This window comes from Scyliorhinus canicula, chromosome 20, assembly GCF_902713615.1.
Source record: "Scyliorhinus canicula chromosome 20, sScyCan1.1, whole genome shotgun sequence".
Taxonomy (NCBI): domain Eukaryota; kingdom Metazoa; phylum Chordata; class Chondrichthyes; order Carcharhiniformes; family Scyliorhinidae; genus Scyliorhinus; species Scyliorhinus canicula.
This window is the reverse complement of record NC_052165.1, coordinates 23,870,896-23,889,782: the sequence shown is the minus strand read 5'-3', so window position 1 is coordinate 23,889,782 and position 18,887 is coordinate 23,870,896. Positions and strand designations below refer to the sequence as shown.

Sequence of the window (18,887 nt, the reverse complement as noted above, 5' to 3'; positions counted from 1 at the left end):
TTGGGCACGATTCAGCCGCCACGCTGAGCCCGGCGCGGAGCTGGGCGTGATGGGTGAGTTGCTTGAGGCCCAAATCGGTCTTTGCGCCGGAGAAGAGCTGATCACCAGTCACCCGGCCAGTCCCCCGACTCGTGGCGCCCTGTGCGATCTGGATCACATCCTCGCTGGGTGTGATCCGGATAGTGATATTTGAGTGAGCCACTAGGCTCATTTAAATAGGCAACGCCGCATTCACCCGGCGCCCGGAGTCACTGACTGCACTGGAAAGGCAACGATTAGTACTGAGGAGACCAGTCATGATGGGCACCCTGGGGTCTCTGAGACCAGTAGAAACCCCCTGGGTAGTCGTGGACAGGGCAGGGCGGTATCCTAGCACTCTCTTGGCACTGGGCACCCTGGCAGTGCCAACCAGAGCCTGGCAGTGCCAACCTAGTACTACCAGGGTGCCCAGGGCACTGCTAGGGGCACTTCCTGGGCCTCAAGCTGGAAGTGCCATGATGCCAGGTTGGCACTGCCAAGAATTGGGGCTTGAGGAGGACCATTCCCATGAAAGCGGGGTTAGGGGGTATGAAGTGTGGGGGGGGGGGGGGGTAAAAGGGGTTCTGTGGGGGACTCATAAGTGTGGTGGTATGATTAGCATAGCTGCCTGCCATTGGTGCAGAACACCGGCTTACCATTGGCCCTGGACGGTCATGTGCCTCTCGACCGGTTGGTTGAGACAAGTCATGTGACGGCTCCCCGATTGGTCGAGAGGCTGAGTTAACCCCGCCTCCAGGGCGGGGTATAAATACCCAGTACTCCCGGCGGTTGTCCTTATACTGTAATCGACCGCAGGGCTAACATCTAGCTGATTAAAGCCATACTTTTGTCCAGCAACTCGTCTCGCGTTCAATCGATGGTACATCAATAAGGATTGGGGGGGGTGAAGGGGGGGTCCTGAAAGAGGGAGACCTGAAAGGGAGTTGTGGGGGATGAAAAGCGGGGTCCCAGCAACCCCATAGCAGAGTGTTCTCACTTGGGGGGGGGAATGACAATGTCTGGGGGTGGGGGGTGGAATTGCCCATGTTTGGGGGGGGTTGTGGGGAACCCTCAAGTACTTAGAGAGTGGGGCACCCTTTCATAATGATCTCTGAGGAGCCGGTCTCGCCTTCAGGTTCAGCTCCTCACTGCTGAATGACTAAGGGCTGGTTTCTCCGCTCCCCCAGCCATGTGGTACTCGGCCGTGCGCCATTCGCTGGCGGCAGGATTCTATCTTTCCACCGCTCGTCAATAGGATTTCCCATTATCATCACCCCAAGCCGCCAGAAAATCCATGTGCGGAGATGCACTGCCATGTATTGGGAAAAGTAAATCGCAGCGACCGGAAAAGTCCGGCTTATGTGTGAAATTAGGTCTTGACCTGACCCAAAATGCTGGCGGAAAGATGCCGCCAAACACGCCCAAAATGACACTTGGTAATTTTTTTGCTGAATCGCAATGCCAGTGGACTCAACCACAAACCCTGAGTTCCCTCATGTAAAGATATTGGTGATTGATTGACAACAGACACAATGGCCAGAATTCTCCGGTGATTCACTGGCGGCAGGATCCTTTGGTCCCGCCGATAGCGCGCCCCCACCCGTGGGTTTCCCGCTGGTGTTTTGTGGCTTCAGTGGGAATTCTCTTTGACAGCAGCGGGAACAGAGAATCCTAACTCCAGCGAATGGTACATGGCTTCCTGCTTCCAAGAAACATGCAACTGGGTGGCTGGAGAATCCCACCCAATGTCCTTCAAGAAAGGAAATCTGCCAATCTTAGCTGGTCCAGCCTACATGTGACTCCACATCCACAGCAATGTGGTTGACTCTTAAATGGCCTAGTAAGCCACTCAGTTCAAGGGCAATCAGGGATGGGCAATAATTGATGCCCCAGCCAACGACTCCCAGATCCGTTGAAAGAATTAAAAAAAAAACAATTTCCCAAAGAAACCAATATCTGTGCCCACAAGGGTCACGGAAATCTCACCTATTCAGCCCTTTTCAATTCCTTGTTGCTTACATCATCAGTAGCTTATTAACATAGGATGCGATTCAGCGGCACATTGGGCCCGGCGCAGATCTGGGCGTAACAGGTGTCAGATCCCTAAATCAGGCTCTGTGCCAGACGCAGGGCCGATTGCGAGTCACCTGACTCGCTTCACCAGGTGAGATCGCGTCTCACCTTTGCTAGGCGTGATCCAGATCTGCAGATTTAAATGAGCCATTAAGCTCATTTAAACACCGGGATGCTGTATCTGGGATACAGCATCTGGGAGTCGAGGGCTGTGTCTGCTCGTCCTCACCACAGTGCCATTTAGCACTGATTACCACAAACGTGGACCTGGGGTGAGGGCACGTTGGGGTTCTCACAGGCCATTAGAGACCCTTGGCTAGTCGGGAACAGGGCAGGGCTGCACCCTGGCACTCCCCCTGGCACCAAGGAATTGACATCCTGGCACTCTGTGCCAGGGTGGCACTGCTGAGGCTCCAGGGTGGCACTGACAGGCTACCCAGGTGGCACTGCCAGGGTGCCAGGATGGCAATGCTTGAGTGCCCGAGTGCCAGGTTAGCACTGCCAGTGGTTGGGCCGGGGGTGCCTATTGGAGGGTTGTGAGGGGGGGTTCCAGGGGCCTCAGCAAAGTTGGGGGGGGAAGGGGGTGGTCAAGGGGGGTCAATAAAGCTGAGGTATGCCTGAAAGGGTGGAGGGTACAGAGATCGGGGCTGCCAATTAAAATGGCACCCCAATCCGCAAGAAGCCCTCGCCAGCAGGAAATCGACTAAACTGTGGTTTCGGCGGGAAGAACCCCCCCCCCCCAGGCCCAAATATCAGCAAAGTGCCAATGAATCTTGGCACCACAGCCACAGAGAAACACCCCACCAAATGTGACCAGAAACGCACTTTAACTTCTCTCCGTTGAATCACAGCCATAATATAGAAATCTGGATCTCCTTTCCACAAGAGGTGTTGAGGCTAGATCAATTAAATGTCAGAAGTGAGATTGAATGGTTATTAAGGATGATAGAGTCAAGGTGGGTAGAGGGAGTTAAGATATGGTTCTATCATGAATGATGAATTGAACTCAATGATCTGAATGGCGTACTGCTGTTCCTATGTCTCAAAAAGACTTTTACACTGAATGAGTGAAAGAGCTGAATACACTGGAAAAAAGAATTCCACAAAAATCCTTTGTGGAATTTGTGAGGAAATATGGCAAGCAACTGATAAGTCTGCAGATAAGAAATAGCTTCTCTCCTTTCCTAATATTTTTCATGTCGGATTTTGTGACATTTTAATGACTGTCATGTAAACTGAATTGCATTTTTAATTTATCTTTGACATCAGCATTGAGGCAAAGTGAGATTATATTGGAGTGTGTGGGCGGACTGGCAAATTATCTAGCCTCTGCCTTAGCAATTAGAATACTTGCTGTAACAAAGTGCATCTCAAAGGCACCCACATAGCATATGGGCTTAAAATTCCTTGAAAAATATAGAGGAATGCGACCTGCTAACGAAACTGGAGGAGTATATGGCTGTGGTGTTTATACGTATAGGATTTTATGCACTTGTGAAAGAATTGCAACAATTGGCAATTTACAATATCATGACTTCACATAACATGCAAGATATATTTGTTGCTGTATTCCTCATATTAAGAAAATAGAATTTGGTGTGTCTGAATAGCTGGTAATAATTTCCCGAGACAGGTTTTCGCTCTGGTTATGTGAAGTAAAAGTTTATTGATAGGTCTGTTGTTGTGAACTGGCGGCACGATAGCTTCACAGCGCTAGGGCCCCAGGTTCGATTCCCAGCTTGAGTCACTGTCTGTGCGGAGTCTGCATGTTCTCCCTGTGTCTGCATGGGTTTCCTCCGGGTGCTCTGGTTTCCTCCCACAAGTCCCGAAAAACGTGCTGTTTGGTAATTTGGAGATTCTGAATTCTCCCTCCGTATACCCGAACAGGTGCCGGAATGTGGCAACTATGGGCTCTTCTCAGTAACTTCATTGCAGTGTTAATGTAAGCCTACTTGTGACAATAAAAATTATTTAAAAAAAAAGTTTAGAAGGAGCGAACTGACTTTTTCCTTTTTCTCACTCCTGTGTTGCTTATAATGAAGTTTGGAATTAAAACGGTGATATTGCCAGTTCTAAATTTAATTGTGTGCAGTTCAGTGTATGAAATAAGCCAGCCAGGTTCCTTAAATTAACAAGTGATTGTTATTGCTAAAACTCACTCAGGGAAGTATGTGGAAATGAAAAACTTTTAAGCTGTACAAATTTGTCCATCTCCCCACAACTGCAAAAACAACATACACACAACCCCACCCCCCAAGCAGCAAACTCTGCAGTATCAGATCTTGAAGCTTGGCCAAGTAAAAAAAGAACACGGATTATCCTGATGCTTGTTTGCAGCTCAATGGTGACTTTCTACAACAGCTGATGGTACTTGACATTTGATTTGATTTGATTTATTGTCACATGTACCGAAGTACAGTGAAAAGTATTTTTCGCGGCCGAGGGAACGTACACAGTATGTACATAGTAGACAAAAAGAATAATCAACAGAGAACATTGACAATGCTACATCGACAAACAGTGATTGATTACAGTGTGGGCCAAGGGGCCAAAGAAAGCAAATACATAAGCAAGAGCAGCATAGGGCATCGTGAATAGTGTTCTTATAGGGAACAGATCAGTCCAAGGGGAAGTCGTTGAGGAGTCTTGTAGCTGTGGGGAAGAAGCTGTTCCTATATCTGGATTTGCGGGTCTTTAAATTTCTGTACTTTCTGCCTGATGGAAGGATCTGGAAGAAGGCAATGCCTGGGTGGGAGGGGACTCTGATAACGCTGCCTGCCTTTGGAGCAGTCATGGCTGATTAATACTCCTTCTGCCTTGGAGATGTTGGTGTTATATTGGAATCCACCTTTAGGAACTCTTGGTGTGCAGCAATGAAATCTTCTAATGGGTTTTCAAATCACAGACAATTCAGCTTTGATGAGAAATGTTGCAGAAAAAGTGGGAAAGGGTTAAGTTTGTTGTCCCTTCTGTCCCTGCGGCAACCTATCTCTGATTGGTCGTTCAAATCCTGTACGTCTTTATACCCAAGAACTCGGTCATGTGACCTCCCTCTAGTTTTAATTTGGGCTTATGGGCTGGATTCTCCATTTGGGAGACAATGGGCTGGATTTTACGACGCCAAAATCGGCGCCGAACCCTCACCGATTCCAGGACCGGAGAGGGGCTAGCACCGGTGCCGGGTGAAACTCCTGGCTCCTGTGCCAAAAACATCTGGGTGCCTCTCAATCACAAACCACCACTCCAAAGCTATGAATGGCCTGCAGATAATGGATCTGTGGGAACCAGACGCAGGCAGAGCTGCTCTGCTTCGAGGAAAGGACACATGGAACTGAAAGTTAAGTATTACAGCTATAATGCTACCCGCGCCCCTGGCTGCATATGCGCACGGCGATGAACTGCAGCGGTTGCGCCGTACAACATGGCGCTGGCTGTGCGCGGACCCGACCCGCAATCCGCGACCCCACAGGCCAACCCCACCCTCGCTGAAGCACCCCCCCTCCCCGGCCAGCGGCATGGATCCCGGCCCAGTGTGCTGGCACTGGATACAGTCCGCAGCCACCACGCTGGGTTCCCGACCGCTCAGACCACACGTCAACTATGCGGTCGGGAGCTTAGCCCATTGGGAGCAGAGCATTGTGGGAGGGCCTGCCGATGACGCACCAATGCCGCTGCAATGGCGTGCAGCACGCCACTTCCAAGGGGGCGGAGCATGGCTGACCTACGCCAAACTGGCACTGCCCCCGATTTAGGCATCGGAGTGGATTCTCCATCTGATCGCTGATTAGATGGATGGCTGGGAAATTTACAGGCTCTGGTTGATACCTGGCTTTCTACCCAGTCCAATATTACACCAGCCCTACTGATTTTGAAAGATAATTGGCAGCTCTTGCGCTACTCCCAATATATGGCTTTGCAATAATTGGTAGAGGGATGTGAGGTGTTTGCCACCCTGTTGGGCAGAGATGGCAGATATACTCAAGAAAGGCAAAGAGGAGGAAATTATCTTAGAAGAAGGGAACCTTTAAAACAAATTTTTTTTAAAAATATAAATTTAGAGTACCCAATTCATTTTTTCCAATTAAGGGGCAATTTAGCATGGCCAATTCACCGACACTGCACATCTTTGGGTTGTGGGGGCGAAACCCACGCAGGCACGGGGAGAATGTGTAAACTCCACACGGACAGTGACCCAGAGCCGGGATCGAACCTGGGACCTCGGTGCCGTGAGGCAGCTGTGCTTACCATTGCTCACCGTGCTGCCCCTTCAAAACAAATATATTTACTGCAGTAAATGGACAATGATACTCGACAAGAAGGGTGAGAAAATACAATTAGGCCTATTGGCGAGCATGCTATACACTGGATGGTGCATCATCAGAGATGGCCCATCTCAACATCCAGACATGCTAACCCTTGCCTTAAACCCAATGTATATTAATGTATGATGTATATTACTGCAGTGCATACCAAAGCACTGGAAACAGCCTTTCAGAAATCAGACATAAATGTTCCTTGATGAAAAGCAGTCTAGCCGAGAAAAGAGAAACTAATTACTTGCATTTTTTCTGTGACAGATTTGTTAGCGGTTCCCAAATACCCATATGCTGCTATGGAAAACTGGGGACTGAGTGTCTTCGTCGAACAGAGGATTTTGCTGGATCCAGGAGTTTCTTCCATACCCTATTTACTGGATGTCACCATGGTTGTCGTACATGAAATCTGCCATCAGGTATGAAAGACGGGTGAAAATAAGAACAGTTTACCAGTTTGTAATCACAGCTTTAAGCCCTCTTTCCGACCTTATGGAGACCTTAGAGCATCCCTTAGAGGTTATAAATGCCTTTTATTTATTCGCAGTGGTTCGGTGACCTTGTGACTCCGATTTGGTGGGAAGATGTGTGGTTGAAGGAGGGATTTGCTCACTATTTTGAATATGTTGGCACTGATTACCTTTACCCAGATTTTAACATGGTAAGTGCATAGCCCATAATTTTGCAGACTATCTACAGTTCATTACGCGCCTCACTAACTGGCTATATTTCTGTCAGAATCAGTGACACTCGATAACAATCCTTCAAGGTATAATCCACTATGCATGTAAGTGTTACAGCTTATTATACTATAATTACTTGAACCATCAAGTGTGAAATTTGTTCGGAAAGACATTCCATGTACGTGCTTTTTGGTTGAAGAGAATATGATGTTCAAAGGACCCATTATTAAGTTTTTAATTCCCAAAGCAAAATGTGGTGCTAACGTCTATCATAAGACCTGTATTTCCAGCTTACAGCTGAACATTTTCAAAAATGTGTTGCCTTTTCATGCTTTATATAAATATTTGATAGGATAGGTTTGTAATGTTTGTGATAGATCTTCGACTCCTATCACATGAAACGGAAAGCATCTTTGGATGTAAAGTGTGTTAACAAAGATATTGGCTTGATGATGAGCTTTGAGTGAGTAACAACTTAAGGCACTTGCAATTCAACAGGAGTATTTGCGGCCAACGTTTTTCACTTTGTCCCCTTTTACTTCAGCAATTTGAGTAATTTTGACAAGGACCTTCAGGTGTTTTTAACAGCTGATAAGTCTTGTTCGATTGCATGTGAATTCACGGAGTCTTGATCTTGTATTTGTGTGAATATTTCAGGAGAAACAGCGATTCCTCACAGATAACCTTCATGAAGTGCTGCTACTTGATGGCCTGGCGAGCTCTCACCCAATATCCCAGGAGGTCCTGCAAGCAGCAGACATCGACAGAGTATTTGACTGGATTGCATACAAGAAGGTGCTGTGGCTGAACGTTTTAAGAACGTTTTAAGCATCTTCTATGAAACTAAAGATTAATATCTCCTAAGAGCTAAAATTACCTTTTCTATTTGTTGAAACTTAGCTTTACACTAATATGTACACCTGCATTTCCATTTAATGAGTTTTATGGACGGAAGCCTAGAGGACAGGAGCCAGGAAACAGTGCTAAACTTATATCGGGCACTGGTTTGGTTCCAGTGGCCGTGTTGTGCCCAATTCTGGTCACCAAACTTTAGGAAGGCTTTGGAGAGGATGCAAGAGATATTTACTTGGATGGTTCCAGGGTTGAGAGATTACAATGACTGATATATTGATAACCAGATGGCACAGATTTAGGGTGATTAGCAGGAGAACCAGAAGTGTCATGAAGATTATTTTTCCCCTCACAATTACTGTTTAGGATTTGCAATACACTCAATACACAGCCTGGTATCACAGTATCATCGACTTACAGTGCAGAAAGAGGCCATTCGGCCCATCGAGTCTGCACCGGCTCTTACAAAGAGCACCCTATTCAAGCCCACGTTGCTAACCTATCTCCGTAACCCAGTAGCCCCCACTTAACCATTTTTGGACACTAATTTTTGCATGGCCAATCCACCTAACTCGCACATCTTTGGACTGTGGGAGGAAACCTGAGCACCCGGAGGAAACCCACGCAGACACGGGGAGAACATGCAGACTCCGCACAGTGACCCAAGCCGGAATCGATCCTGGGACCCTGGAGCTGTGAAGCAACTGTGCTAACCACAATGTTACCATGCTGCCCATGGTAGGGCGATGGATGCAGATTAAATAGCACCCTTGAAAAGTGAATTAGATAAATACTTGAATTAGAAAAAAGTGCAGGATTATGGGGCTAGAGAGAGTGAGCGGGACTAATGGAACTGTTCTTCGAAAGAACCAATGCAGATTCGAAGGGCCAAATGGCTTCCTTCTATGTTGTAGTATTCTATGAACTTGGGTTTCCAGGGTACTGTGGTCCCTAACACCCCCCCCCTCCCCCCACACCCCTGTCCACAATCTCCCATCCCTAGGAAGTCCTACCTTAGAGAGCTTAGACAGCCAGGCGCACTGGCCACTGCAGGGACTACAGGCAGTTCTACCGTGTTGAGCAGCCCAGGTTAATCCAAGGTTGGGAGTCTCGGTGAGGGGGTTGATGGAGGTGAGGGGCAGGTTCAAGAGGTCAGGGAGGGAAGGGCTAAAGGGGGTGATGATCGTGGAGAGGGAGTGCCTCCAATGGGCCCAGAGGGACACAAAAGATGTTCTTCCCTTGCCCCACACCAGCTGTATCCACCAGGCATCCAGAGTGAAATGGCCCTCCCCCTGCCACAGGAAAAATGTCAGCAGTGATGGGTGAGGCTGTTTAGTGACCGTTACTGGGTAATAGTTCTCTCAGGTGCTTTTAGACCAGGTTTTTGGCTGCGTTCTTGAAAATGCAAATATTTATGAAGTTGCTGAACACGGGGATGCTGCTGGGCTTATTCCCGAGGCACGATAATCGGGAGAATTACAGCAGGGGGCAAGGCAGCAAAAATGTAGGCAGCAAAAACAGAGGATGAAGGAGGCCTTACAACATGTGGGTCTTCAGAGATAGAACGTTATTTCTGATGCAGCTGCACTCCAACTGAGAGACAATCACTTCCGTGTTGGAGTGAGAATTAGAGGCGTGTTTCTTGCCTACGAAGATATCTATGGCTCCAAACTGCTGTCTCTGGCTCACTGACTGCTTATGTTGACACCAGGAACATCAGTCTGCTTGCTGCATGTGCTATGATCTGGCAGGTCACTCTTGCTGTTGTGCATGTTTCTTGAGGAATCATCAGTCCATTAGCTTCCTCGTAGACACTAATTAAAAAAAAGAAAATCCTTTTGTTAGCAATTTCAAAAATGATAAAAAATTATGTACATTGCTGGGCGTCTTTATTCACTGTACAATACAGAAAGGCTTGTCTTTTCCTTCCCTTAAGTACTATACGTAGTCTGCTACCATCTGGCTTGGCGTGTGGTCCCTCCCATCCCTCCCTGCCCCCCTTCTCACCCACCTCCCCTTGTGTCCTCCCCCCCCGGTTAGTTTGGGGAGTGTTGCCCCCACTCTTCCTCTCCCCTCCCCCACTGTCTTTCTGTTCTTCCCCTGTCAGCTTCGGCCATGTTTCCCCTGTGGCTGGGAGGAGGTTAGGGGGGGGGGGGGGTTGGTTGGCCCCACCCTCCCGTGTTGTCCCTCTTGTGTCTCTTCAACCCTATTGCATCTTCCCCACCCTCTCCCCGGTGCCGCTTTCCTGTGGTCCTCCTCCCCCCCCCCCCCCCCCCCCCCCCGTCTTTCTTTTTCTTTTTCCTCTCCCTTTACTTTCTAGCTTTCCTGTTTTCCTATTTATTCATTGTTTCTGGCCTCGAACAGGTTCCAGAACAGGCAGACAAACTGCCCGCATGTGTTTAGGAAGCCTTCCTCCGACCCTCGGATGGCGTACTTGATCTTCTCCAGGTGGAGAAATTCTAAATGGTCAGCGAGCCAGTCTGCAGCTGTGGGTGGTATTGCTGATCGCCAGCCGAGCAGGATTCTCCGGCATGCGATTCGGGAAGCAAAAGCAAGGCCGTCAGCCCTCTCCCCCATGTGTAGCTCTGGCTGCTCCGATACCCCGAAGATTGTCACTATTGGGCAAGGCTTCACCCTCAAACCCACAACCTTGGACATTGCCTCGGAGAAAGCTGTCCAGAACCCAGCAAGTTTGGGCCAAACCCAGGCCGGGCCCCTCTGGCACAGTTCACGTTTATCCTCAACCTCCTGGAAGAACCTACTCATTCGGGTTCTGGTCACTTGCAACTGCAGGAGGCTGAGCTTGTGCAGTAGGAGGTGGAGTGCTTCGCTCCAGAGACCCCAGCCCACTTCAGTCCCCAGTTCGTCCTCCCATTTTCGCCTGGTCTCCGGGATCTCCCTTTGCCCAGGGGGACTCCCGTGTGGCTGCTTGCAGTGCCATCTTGGTTCCTTGCCCTACTCCATGCATGCCGAGGCCTGTATCTGTCTCGCTGCCTTGTCTTTTTGTTCCCTTCCTATTCTGCGCGTCCCACATGTCTGTTTCCTTCCTATTCGCCCCACTGTCCCCCTCCTCTCTGTCCCCCCCTTATGTTTTCCCCCCTTTGGCCAGACGCTCCCTCTCCCCTGAGAGGTGCGCTGCAGCCTCTCTTACTGCCTGGCTTCCCGTGCTAGCCCTCCCCGCTAGTACAGTGGTTCCTCTCTCAGTGCTGGTCTAGCCCTGGCCCTGTTTTACTGACCCATCTCCACCCCCTATCTCACCTCCTTGCCTGCTTCCCTTACTCTCGCTCCCTTCTCCCTGTTTCCCATCTTCAAACTGTGAAAAGAGATGAAAACGAGGCAGCACAGTCCCGCGCAAAAACATAGTCCACATTACAGTGTTTGTTTTTGGTCCATCCTCCATTCTCATTCCCTTTCTTCCTCTGTCCCTGCCGCCTTCACCGCAGACGTGTCTGCTCTCCCTCCAGGTTATTTGTTTTTACAAACTCGTTGGCATCCGCCGGGGTGCTGAGATAATGTTCCTTCCCCCGGTATGTGACCCAGAGTCTGGTCGGGAATAGCATGCCAAATCGCACACCTTCTTTGTATAGCGCTGATTTTGCTCTGTTGAATTCGGCCCTCTTTTTTGCCAAGTCCGCCCCAATGTCCCTGATTCTGTGCCCTTCCCACGAGCACAACTTTGTCTGTCACGCCCTCCTCAAGATTTTTCCCGGTCCTGGACTCGGTATAGTTTTGCAATGATTGCTCTCGGCTGCTCCCCAGTTTTGGGTTTAGGCCGGATCGACCTGTGTGCCCTGTCGATCTCGGAGGGGGTTTGTGTAATAAGTCCACGGAGGCAGAAGTTCCTTCACCAGAATTCCTTTTATTTACAAAACCAACAGCTGAACAACCAGGTGCATTCAGGTTGCTGTCTACACTGGGAGTGCAGAGGGTCTGACACTCTCTGTTATATACAGAGAAAGGGGTTTCCTGATAGCGCCACTAATCAGGGAACTCGTATTCTAATTGGCCAATCTCAAAGGCCTAGTCTAAGTCATTACACTTTGGAAAGCCTTCCCTTCCAATTAGATTGCCCAGCATTTGGGCGATAAAGCCCGTTGGTCCCTTCCCTCAATCCCCTCTGGGAAACCCAAGATGCGGACCTTTTGCCGCCTGGACCTATTCTCCTGGTCCTTGACCTTCCCGTTTAAGTTCCCCTGAGCCGCCACCAACCTCTTCACCTCAGCCCCCACAGCCAAGATCCTGTTGCTCTGGACTGTTGATGCCTTCTCCAGGTCCAGGATTGTCTTTTCCTGGGCCTCCACCTACCGTCCCAGGTTGTCCATCGTGGGCTGAAGGGTGGTCATCGCTTCCGTCACCACCTCCTTCACCATCACCTGGAACTTAGTCTTGATCGCTTCCTCATAGCGGTCAGTTCCTCTTTTTAAAACATTCTTCCATCCGTCCCCCTGTGTACGGGGTGGGGGTGGGGGGTGGGGGGTGGGGGGTGTGATGCCGTTGTCTGCTCCTGCTCCACTGTTCGGGTTGCCAATCTTTCCCCTCCTGGTTCGCCTGGGCCTCCGCTTCGCCTCGTGGAGCCGCTGGTCAGTGCGCCCGTTGCTCCTGCCCCTTTACTCCGCTTCTGCCTCTGACTCCTCTTCGTCCCCTCGAGCCGCTGTTTACGGGCACCTTCTTTCCTTCTCGCACTGTTGATGTCTTTTGTATTTGGGGAGGTTTTAGGTGGTTTTAGGGCCAAAAGCTCAAATAAATTCACTGCCAAGTTGGCAAGGTCTAACTTGGAGGAGAGCCAACTGATGTGCATCTGCTCAGCACACCGCCACCACCGGACGTCCTCCCTTGTAGACACTAATGAGCAGGAGGATTGAGCACGGGGACCTGTTGGCATTGTTGGATTCCCACAGATACAGGACAGCATAGATTGAACATGTGCAGTCCTGTCTGCTCTGAGCTACAAAACAAGATCACTGGGTGGTCCAAGGGACAGACAGAAATTTACAATAAAAGAGGACAGAAGAAAATATTAAAGTGGGTCTATGTTCAGCAAGTGGCGAGCAATTGTTTTCCATTTAAAAAACTACAGATACAAAGCAGAATTGAGGTGATTCCTGCTTGGAGATTTGCTATCCATTTATTGTAATTAAAATATCTGTGATTTTAATTCCAAGGGTGCTGCATTGATTCGAATGGTGGCTAACTTTATGGGTCAGCATATATTTCAAATAGGATTGCAGGTGGGTAAAAGTCTTAAAAAGTGATTGTTATATATCTGGCTACATATGATCATCTTACAATGCTGTGCATGACTTTTCTGATCTAGGTGTGTGTGCAATGCATGTCTCTCAATGTAAGTACAATAAAATCCCAAGAATGCAAATAGATTTGGACTGCACTTGCAATGTTGGTAACTTTTGTAATTTTTACCGGTTAACTTAAGTATTCAGCATTTAAGGTGGTGTTGACTGAGAAAAACTTTCTCGACCAGCTTAGACAGACACAAGAAAGCATCCACTGTCCACTGTAATTCTATTTTATTTGGGTATTACAATCTTCAAAATCAAGCACAGAGAATACAACTCAGATTCACAGCTGAGTGCTACGTATTAGTAAATAAAGTCACCATAGTCCCAGATGATGATGGGCTGCTTTCCCCTTTGAGGGGGAGAGCTGATTGGTGGTGTTTTAACCTGAGGGTCACCACACCTCAGGCGAGGGGTAAGGGTGAGAAAGCAGGGCCTTCATGAATAACCTCAGTCATGTATGGGAATTGAACCCACGCTGTTGGCCTTGCTCTCGCATCATGGACCAACTATCTAACCAACTGAGCTAAACCAGCCCCCATAGGTATTAACTGATGTAGTGAAGGAGGTTGGCCAGGCTACACCCATTCGGTGTGGATATCTTCTTCTCTGAGCTCCGAATTCAAGTCTCCTCTTCTGCGATGGTTGCTCCCAGGAGTTCTCAGGTTGCCAATGACAATGTGTTGCGATGTTCCCTCTTCTATCCAGGTACTGCTGAGTTATGATCCATACACACCTGGCCTGAGTTCTGTTCTGCTATCAAGACTTAAACTCATTAAACAGGATACCCCTGTCCAGCCAGGTTGATTCAATCAAATCCATTGTCCTCTGAAACACTCTTGTCTGACCAGCTATTAGCCCATTATGGAGTCTTTGCTCATCGTTCATCCTGCTACGAAGTTGATCACTACTGTCTCAAAGTTATATATTCTTAACGTGGTGGTTTGTCCTTTTGTGTAAACGGGATAAGTATTGTAAGTGGGTAATCACAAAGTTCCATCCAGCGATAATGCGTTTCTGTGTTGGCTTGAGTGCCCTGGCAGACGGCCAATATCAATTCCAGTCAGGGCCTTATTTCATAGTTCTTGTTTTAGGCCTATATGCCTTTTTCTCTCTGTCAGCCTGTCCCCAGTCCCACAGTGGACTTACTTACAGTGGTTGGCATAGTACATGATGTATACGTACCATAGTCAAATATATTTTTCCTATTCACAGGTAATACCTGCCAGGAAGAGCGATATAATAAATAACATGCACAGTAGTACATCCTATTAAAGTACATTGTGTATTTGCCAAATTAGATTTCTTAACTTGAGACCATCTGTTTGACAAAAAGGAGCCAAATATGATATAATTTATAATCTTGGTCAGAGAGATTCTTGGTCAGTAATTATTCACTACGCCATTTAAAAACTCACTTACTCCCCAACTTGTTCAGTCCTATTTAGTGTGGAACAAATCGGCAAGAACGCCAAGTTCATGGTGTTGCAGTCATTTTAATGCTGAGTCTATTAGCAAAGACTGCAATAGCACATCCCTCAAAGCAACATCTGGATTCCTGCATTGCTGCCAGATTTCATCCAGTATATTGGAAAGTGCTGATAACCTCTCTGCTATCCTTGTTGCAAATTCGGACAAGATCAATGCTGTTGATAACACACAGTGTTCTATATTGATCTGTCTAATCCATTTTGGGCACGACTTATGAATTGTTAATCTTTCGCTAACAGGTAATAATCAGTCAAAGTAAATTGTCGCTCACCTACAGTGCAATTATAATAGAGAGAGCAATTTGTTTCTTCTCCTCGCTCTGCAGGGATTGTTTAAAAGATTTGTTACACAGTTTACCTTAGCATAAGGTCGAACACTCATGGAACTATTGAGTTGTTATTTAAAATGCATTAATATATTATATACATAATAAAGAAGAATGTCAAGTAAAATTAAGGAACTGCGACTATGCATTGTTGCAGCTCAGGCTTTCTTCTTGCAATTCTATCTCATGTTCAAGGCGGCAGCCATTTCCTAGAAGCAGAGTAAGTATCCTTAGACCATAAGACGTAAGCAGAAGTAGGTCAGTTGGCCCATTGAGTCTGCTCCGCCAATGTGCTCTTAACACTGCTGGTTGTGAAATTCCGCTCGAAAGCGCCTGTTCTTTATGACACTATGGGTGCCAAAATGGTGACTGCTGAACATGTACCTATGCTGTACTGGCTGTCATTTTAGTGAGGGCATTAGTGTGTGTGCAGGGAGCTTCTGTCAGAAGTAGGCAGAGTCAACCATTGTGCGTTTAATGCTCGCTGCATGCAGCCAACATACAAATAAACAGGCAGCAACAAGTTTGCACGTTCTCCATCTGTTATGTTTAATGAATGTTGATATTTCATCATTACCTGTCATTTGCAACCCATTATACTGTAAAAGTTTTTTTCTAAATTAGCTGACATCACAATTTCACATTCATGGCTAACTGACAGAGTTAAAGCAGTCATTGTAATGGCTTCCAAGATCCAGTTGTGAAGATTTCCCCAAGTTGATATTAAAAGCAATATCACTAACATGTCGATGAATGGCTTTTCACTTTTAAGAATTCATTAACAATTTAACGATTCTTAGTTAAGGGTAGATTTGCTGATTGCATTATTCCTGCAAGCAGTGATCGCTGAAGGGAAATAGCATAAATTACTCTCAATTATCTAGGAGAAACAAACTGGTCTATTTTCTGCTTCTGGTGCGTGTGTAGAACATAGAACATAGAACATTACAGCGCAGTACAGGCCCTTCACCCCTCGATGTTGCGCCGACCTGTGAAACCCCTCTAAATCCCATCTACACTATTCCCTTATCGTCCATATGCCTATCCAATGACCATTTGAATGCGTTTAGTGTTGGCGAGTCCACTACTGTTGCAGGCGGGGCATTCCACGCCCTTACTACTCTCTGAGTAAAGAATCTACCTCTGACATCTGTCCTATATCTATCTCCCCTCAATTTAAAGCTATGTCCCCTCGTGCTGGACATCACCATCCGAGGAAAAAGGCTCTCAATGTCCACCCTATCTAATCCTCTGATCATCTTGTAGATTGGTGTTGACAATATTTAAGTAAGGGCCACAATTTGGAATGGCCTGAGCGTGACAGCTGCCTAGGTGGCTCCGCCCTCACCTCTTGCACCAGTTAAAATTGGAGACAGAGTGTTCACCCTGGCTGGAACATACTGCAGAGGTACACTGCTGCCTTTCTTTTCATTCTGACTCCTGTCATGAATTTGGAAAGAATAATGTGCACTTCAATCACACCAGCTAATTACGAAAGAACCCTTTCAATAGAACTGGCTTATCTTTGGCTGTACTGTGTGGAATTATCCACAGTCTCTTTACTTCTGAAGAGGCTGCATAAATCATTTAATGAAATCTGAAGGCACGACAAATATGAAACAGCCAGGATTACTGGTAATTTAGGATTGGGGCCAAACCTCCACTGTTTACATTCAGAACAATGTTGCTCCTGCTGCAAGATTTCATGTGAAATAGTTTAGGTGCTCAGGAATATGATTACATGACTTCATAGTTTTGAGATATTTGTGGCCATAAGTAAATTTAAGTCCCAAGGGTGTACAACTTAGCACAATTGCGTTTTTTTTCGGCGAGTGAATTATTTGCTCAATCATGAGTCGAGGTTCTTCTCAATTCAGATTTTTCTTTATCCAATCTAGGACTTTTTAACTGAACATATGTATGGTAATGCAGGAAGGAATGACCTGTGGAACAAACTTACAGAGGTAACCCTTTCCATTAAAGTGTTGTGTTTTGTGGAAATCATCTGAACTAAAGCATTAGCGGCAATACTGTATTTAGTTTTGCATGCTTTATCCTCGTCTATATGTGCTTCCTTGAGAACGTTGGTACTAATGACCAGGATCTTTTGGTGCTGATTATTGGAACACATAGCCTTGCATGTGTTACAATACAGGGATACATCAAAAGGCTCAAGCACTTTATCAACAGCATATCAGCGTTGGTATGCAATTCGCCTTGGAATCACTCTCTAACCTTAGTCATTCTGCACAACGCACACATTAAATGAATTAGTCTTGAACAGTTCTTTGTCATTTTAGTGGAAGGATTTTTTCCAGTGAGTATTGTCAAACTGTTTTGCCTGTTCCAGCACAATTCTGAAACATATGTCGTAATCTTTAATCTTTATTCATTATTTCGAAATATTAAAATAGGTTCATCTCGTTTGTTTTTGTGGCATTTGGAAGGTTTTTGAATTCAATCTCATCTTGGCATGGGATCAATTATTGTTGCAGTTTCAGATATTGTTGCTGCTTTTTATGTCCTAATTTGCTGCATAATACACATTTCGGTAAAGAACTAAACTTGGTATAGGTATTAGACTAACATTGTTATCTAAGGGCCCAACAATGCAGAAATGAGAAGGACAGGGCAGGAAGAAGACATTCAAAATGGCAAGAGAGGAATTGGTAAGAGGTTGGGTTAGAGAGGGAGCACAGTATGTGCAAATATAGCAGCGACGTGTGACTCACAAACTATTTTCACACCAGAAATGCAAAACATGCTGTAGAACTAAGAATACCATGCAGGATATCAGAAATCCAGAGGGAAAATGTTAGCAGCCTCAAGAAGAAATCGGTTCCACTATTCAACCATCCTCTACGCCAGCCCATGCCCCACTTGGACCTCTATCCATCACATCTGGAGTCTTTGTACATCTCTTTCCAGTAAACAATGTGATATCCCTTTGACCCCCTTGTTTGTCAGCTTTTCATGTAGTCTTATTGAGGTCCTGCTTCCCTCCCCTTGATCTTCCCTCTGTCTTCCATCGTTCATCTTCTTCATCCACCTCCTTGCTCTCTGCCTGCCATCATGAGTCCTCGCCCTTCCCCCGTTCCCCTCTCCTTGCACACCTCTCCTTTCACATGCAGCCCTTGTCGTTGTCTGGCCACAGCACCCCACCCTCCCTACTCCGAACCTCACCTCGCACTCCACCCTTGGTTTAACTTTGGACATTTGTTGCGTCGTCTGCATGAGTCCCTCAGCACAGGGCTGTCCAGATAGACACTGTTGTGTGGCATCAGGGGCAAGGAGATCCCTGTATTCCCCAACTCCAGGCACTGTACTGACCCAACTCAGTGACAGAGGAGGGTCCATGGGCTCAGCAGCACGGTGCTGTCCATGAAGACCAGCTAGGCGTGGAGATATAGTTAGGAATAGGTTATCCCCAGCAGAGTGGTGTACAGCACATCATGAGCAGCATAGCGCTATGGCAGAAAGGCTTTGCTGCACTCACCCCGAGGTGTCTTGCTAGCTGAGGGCCACCTTGAGCATGCCACTCTTTCACAATCGGGTTTAGACCAATGTAATTTCCTGCTGGGGAGATGCAAGATTGAAAGGCCTGATGGGCAGCTGTTCTAATTAGCATTCATGAGATGCAAATGAATGCAAAAGGCGTTCATGCCATCAGCCAGCAAGAAGACCGGCCTGCCATTAACCTGCCCTTGGGAGAATTGCAACATTATTTTACGCTGGCAGGTTTTCACCTATTTGTCTCCCACGAGATTCTACGCTCCTGCCCACCATGGGCAAGATGGGAGAATTCAGCCCTTAATCTTGATCCCTTGAGCATTCCCTG

General features: G+C 47.1%; 1 protein-coding gene across 1 annotated transcript in view; it reads left to right on the top strand.

Moving 5' to 3' along the window:
* The window catches only part of LOC119954896 (thyrotropin-releasing hormone-degrading ectoenzyme-like), a 136,139-nt gene that overhangs the window by 82,417 nt on the left and 34,835 nt on the right, over nt 1-18,887 (top strand). Inside the window, exons 4-8 of the mRNA XM_038780529.1 lie at nt 6,669-6,823; nt 6,952-7,065; nt 7,745-7,882; nt 13,102-13,167; nt 16,948-17,013. Of these exons, the coding sequence (XP_038636457.1) occupies nt 6,669-6,823; nt 6,952-7,065; nt 7,745-7,882; nt 13,102-13,167; nt 16,948-17,013 (539 nt within the window). The remainder of the gene's footprint in view (nt 1-6,668; nt 6,824-6,951; nt 7,066-7,744; nt 7,883-13,101; nt 13,168-16,947; nt 17,014-18,887) is intronic.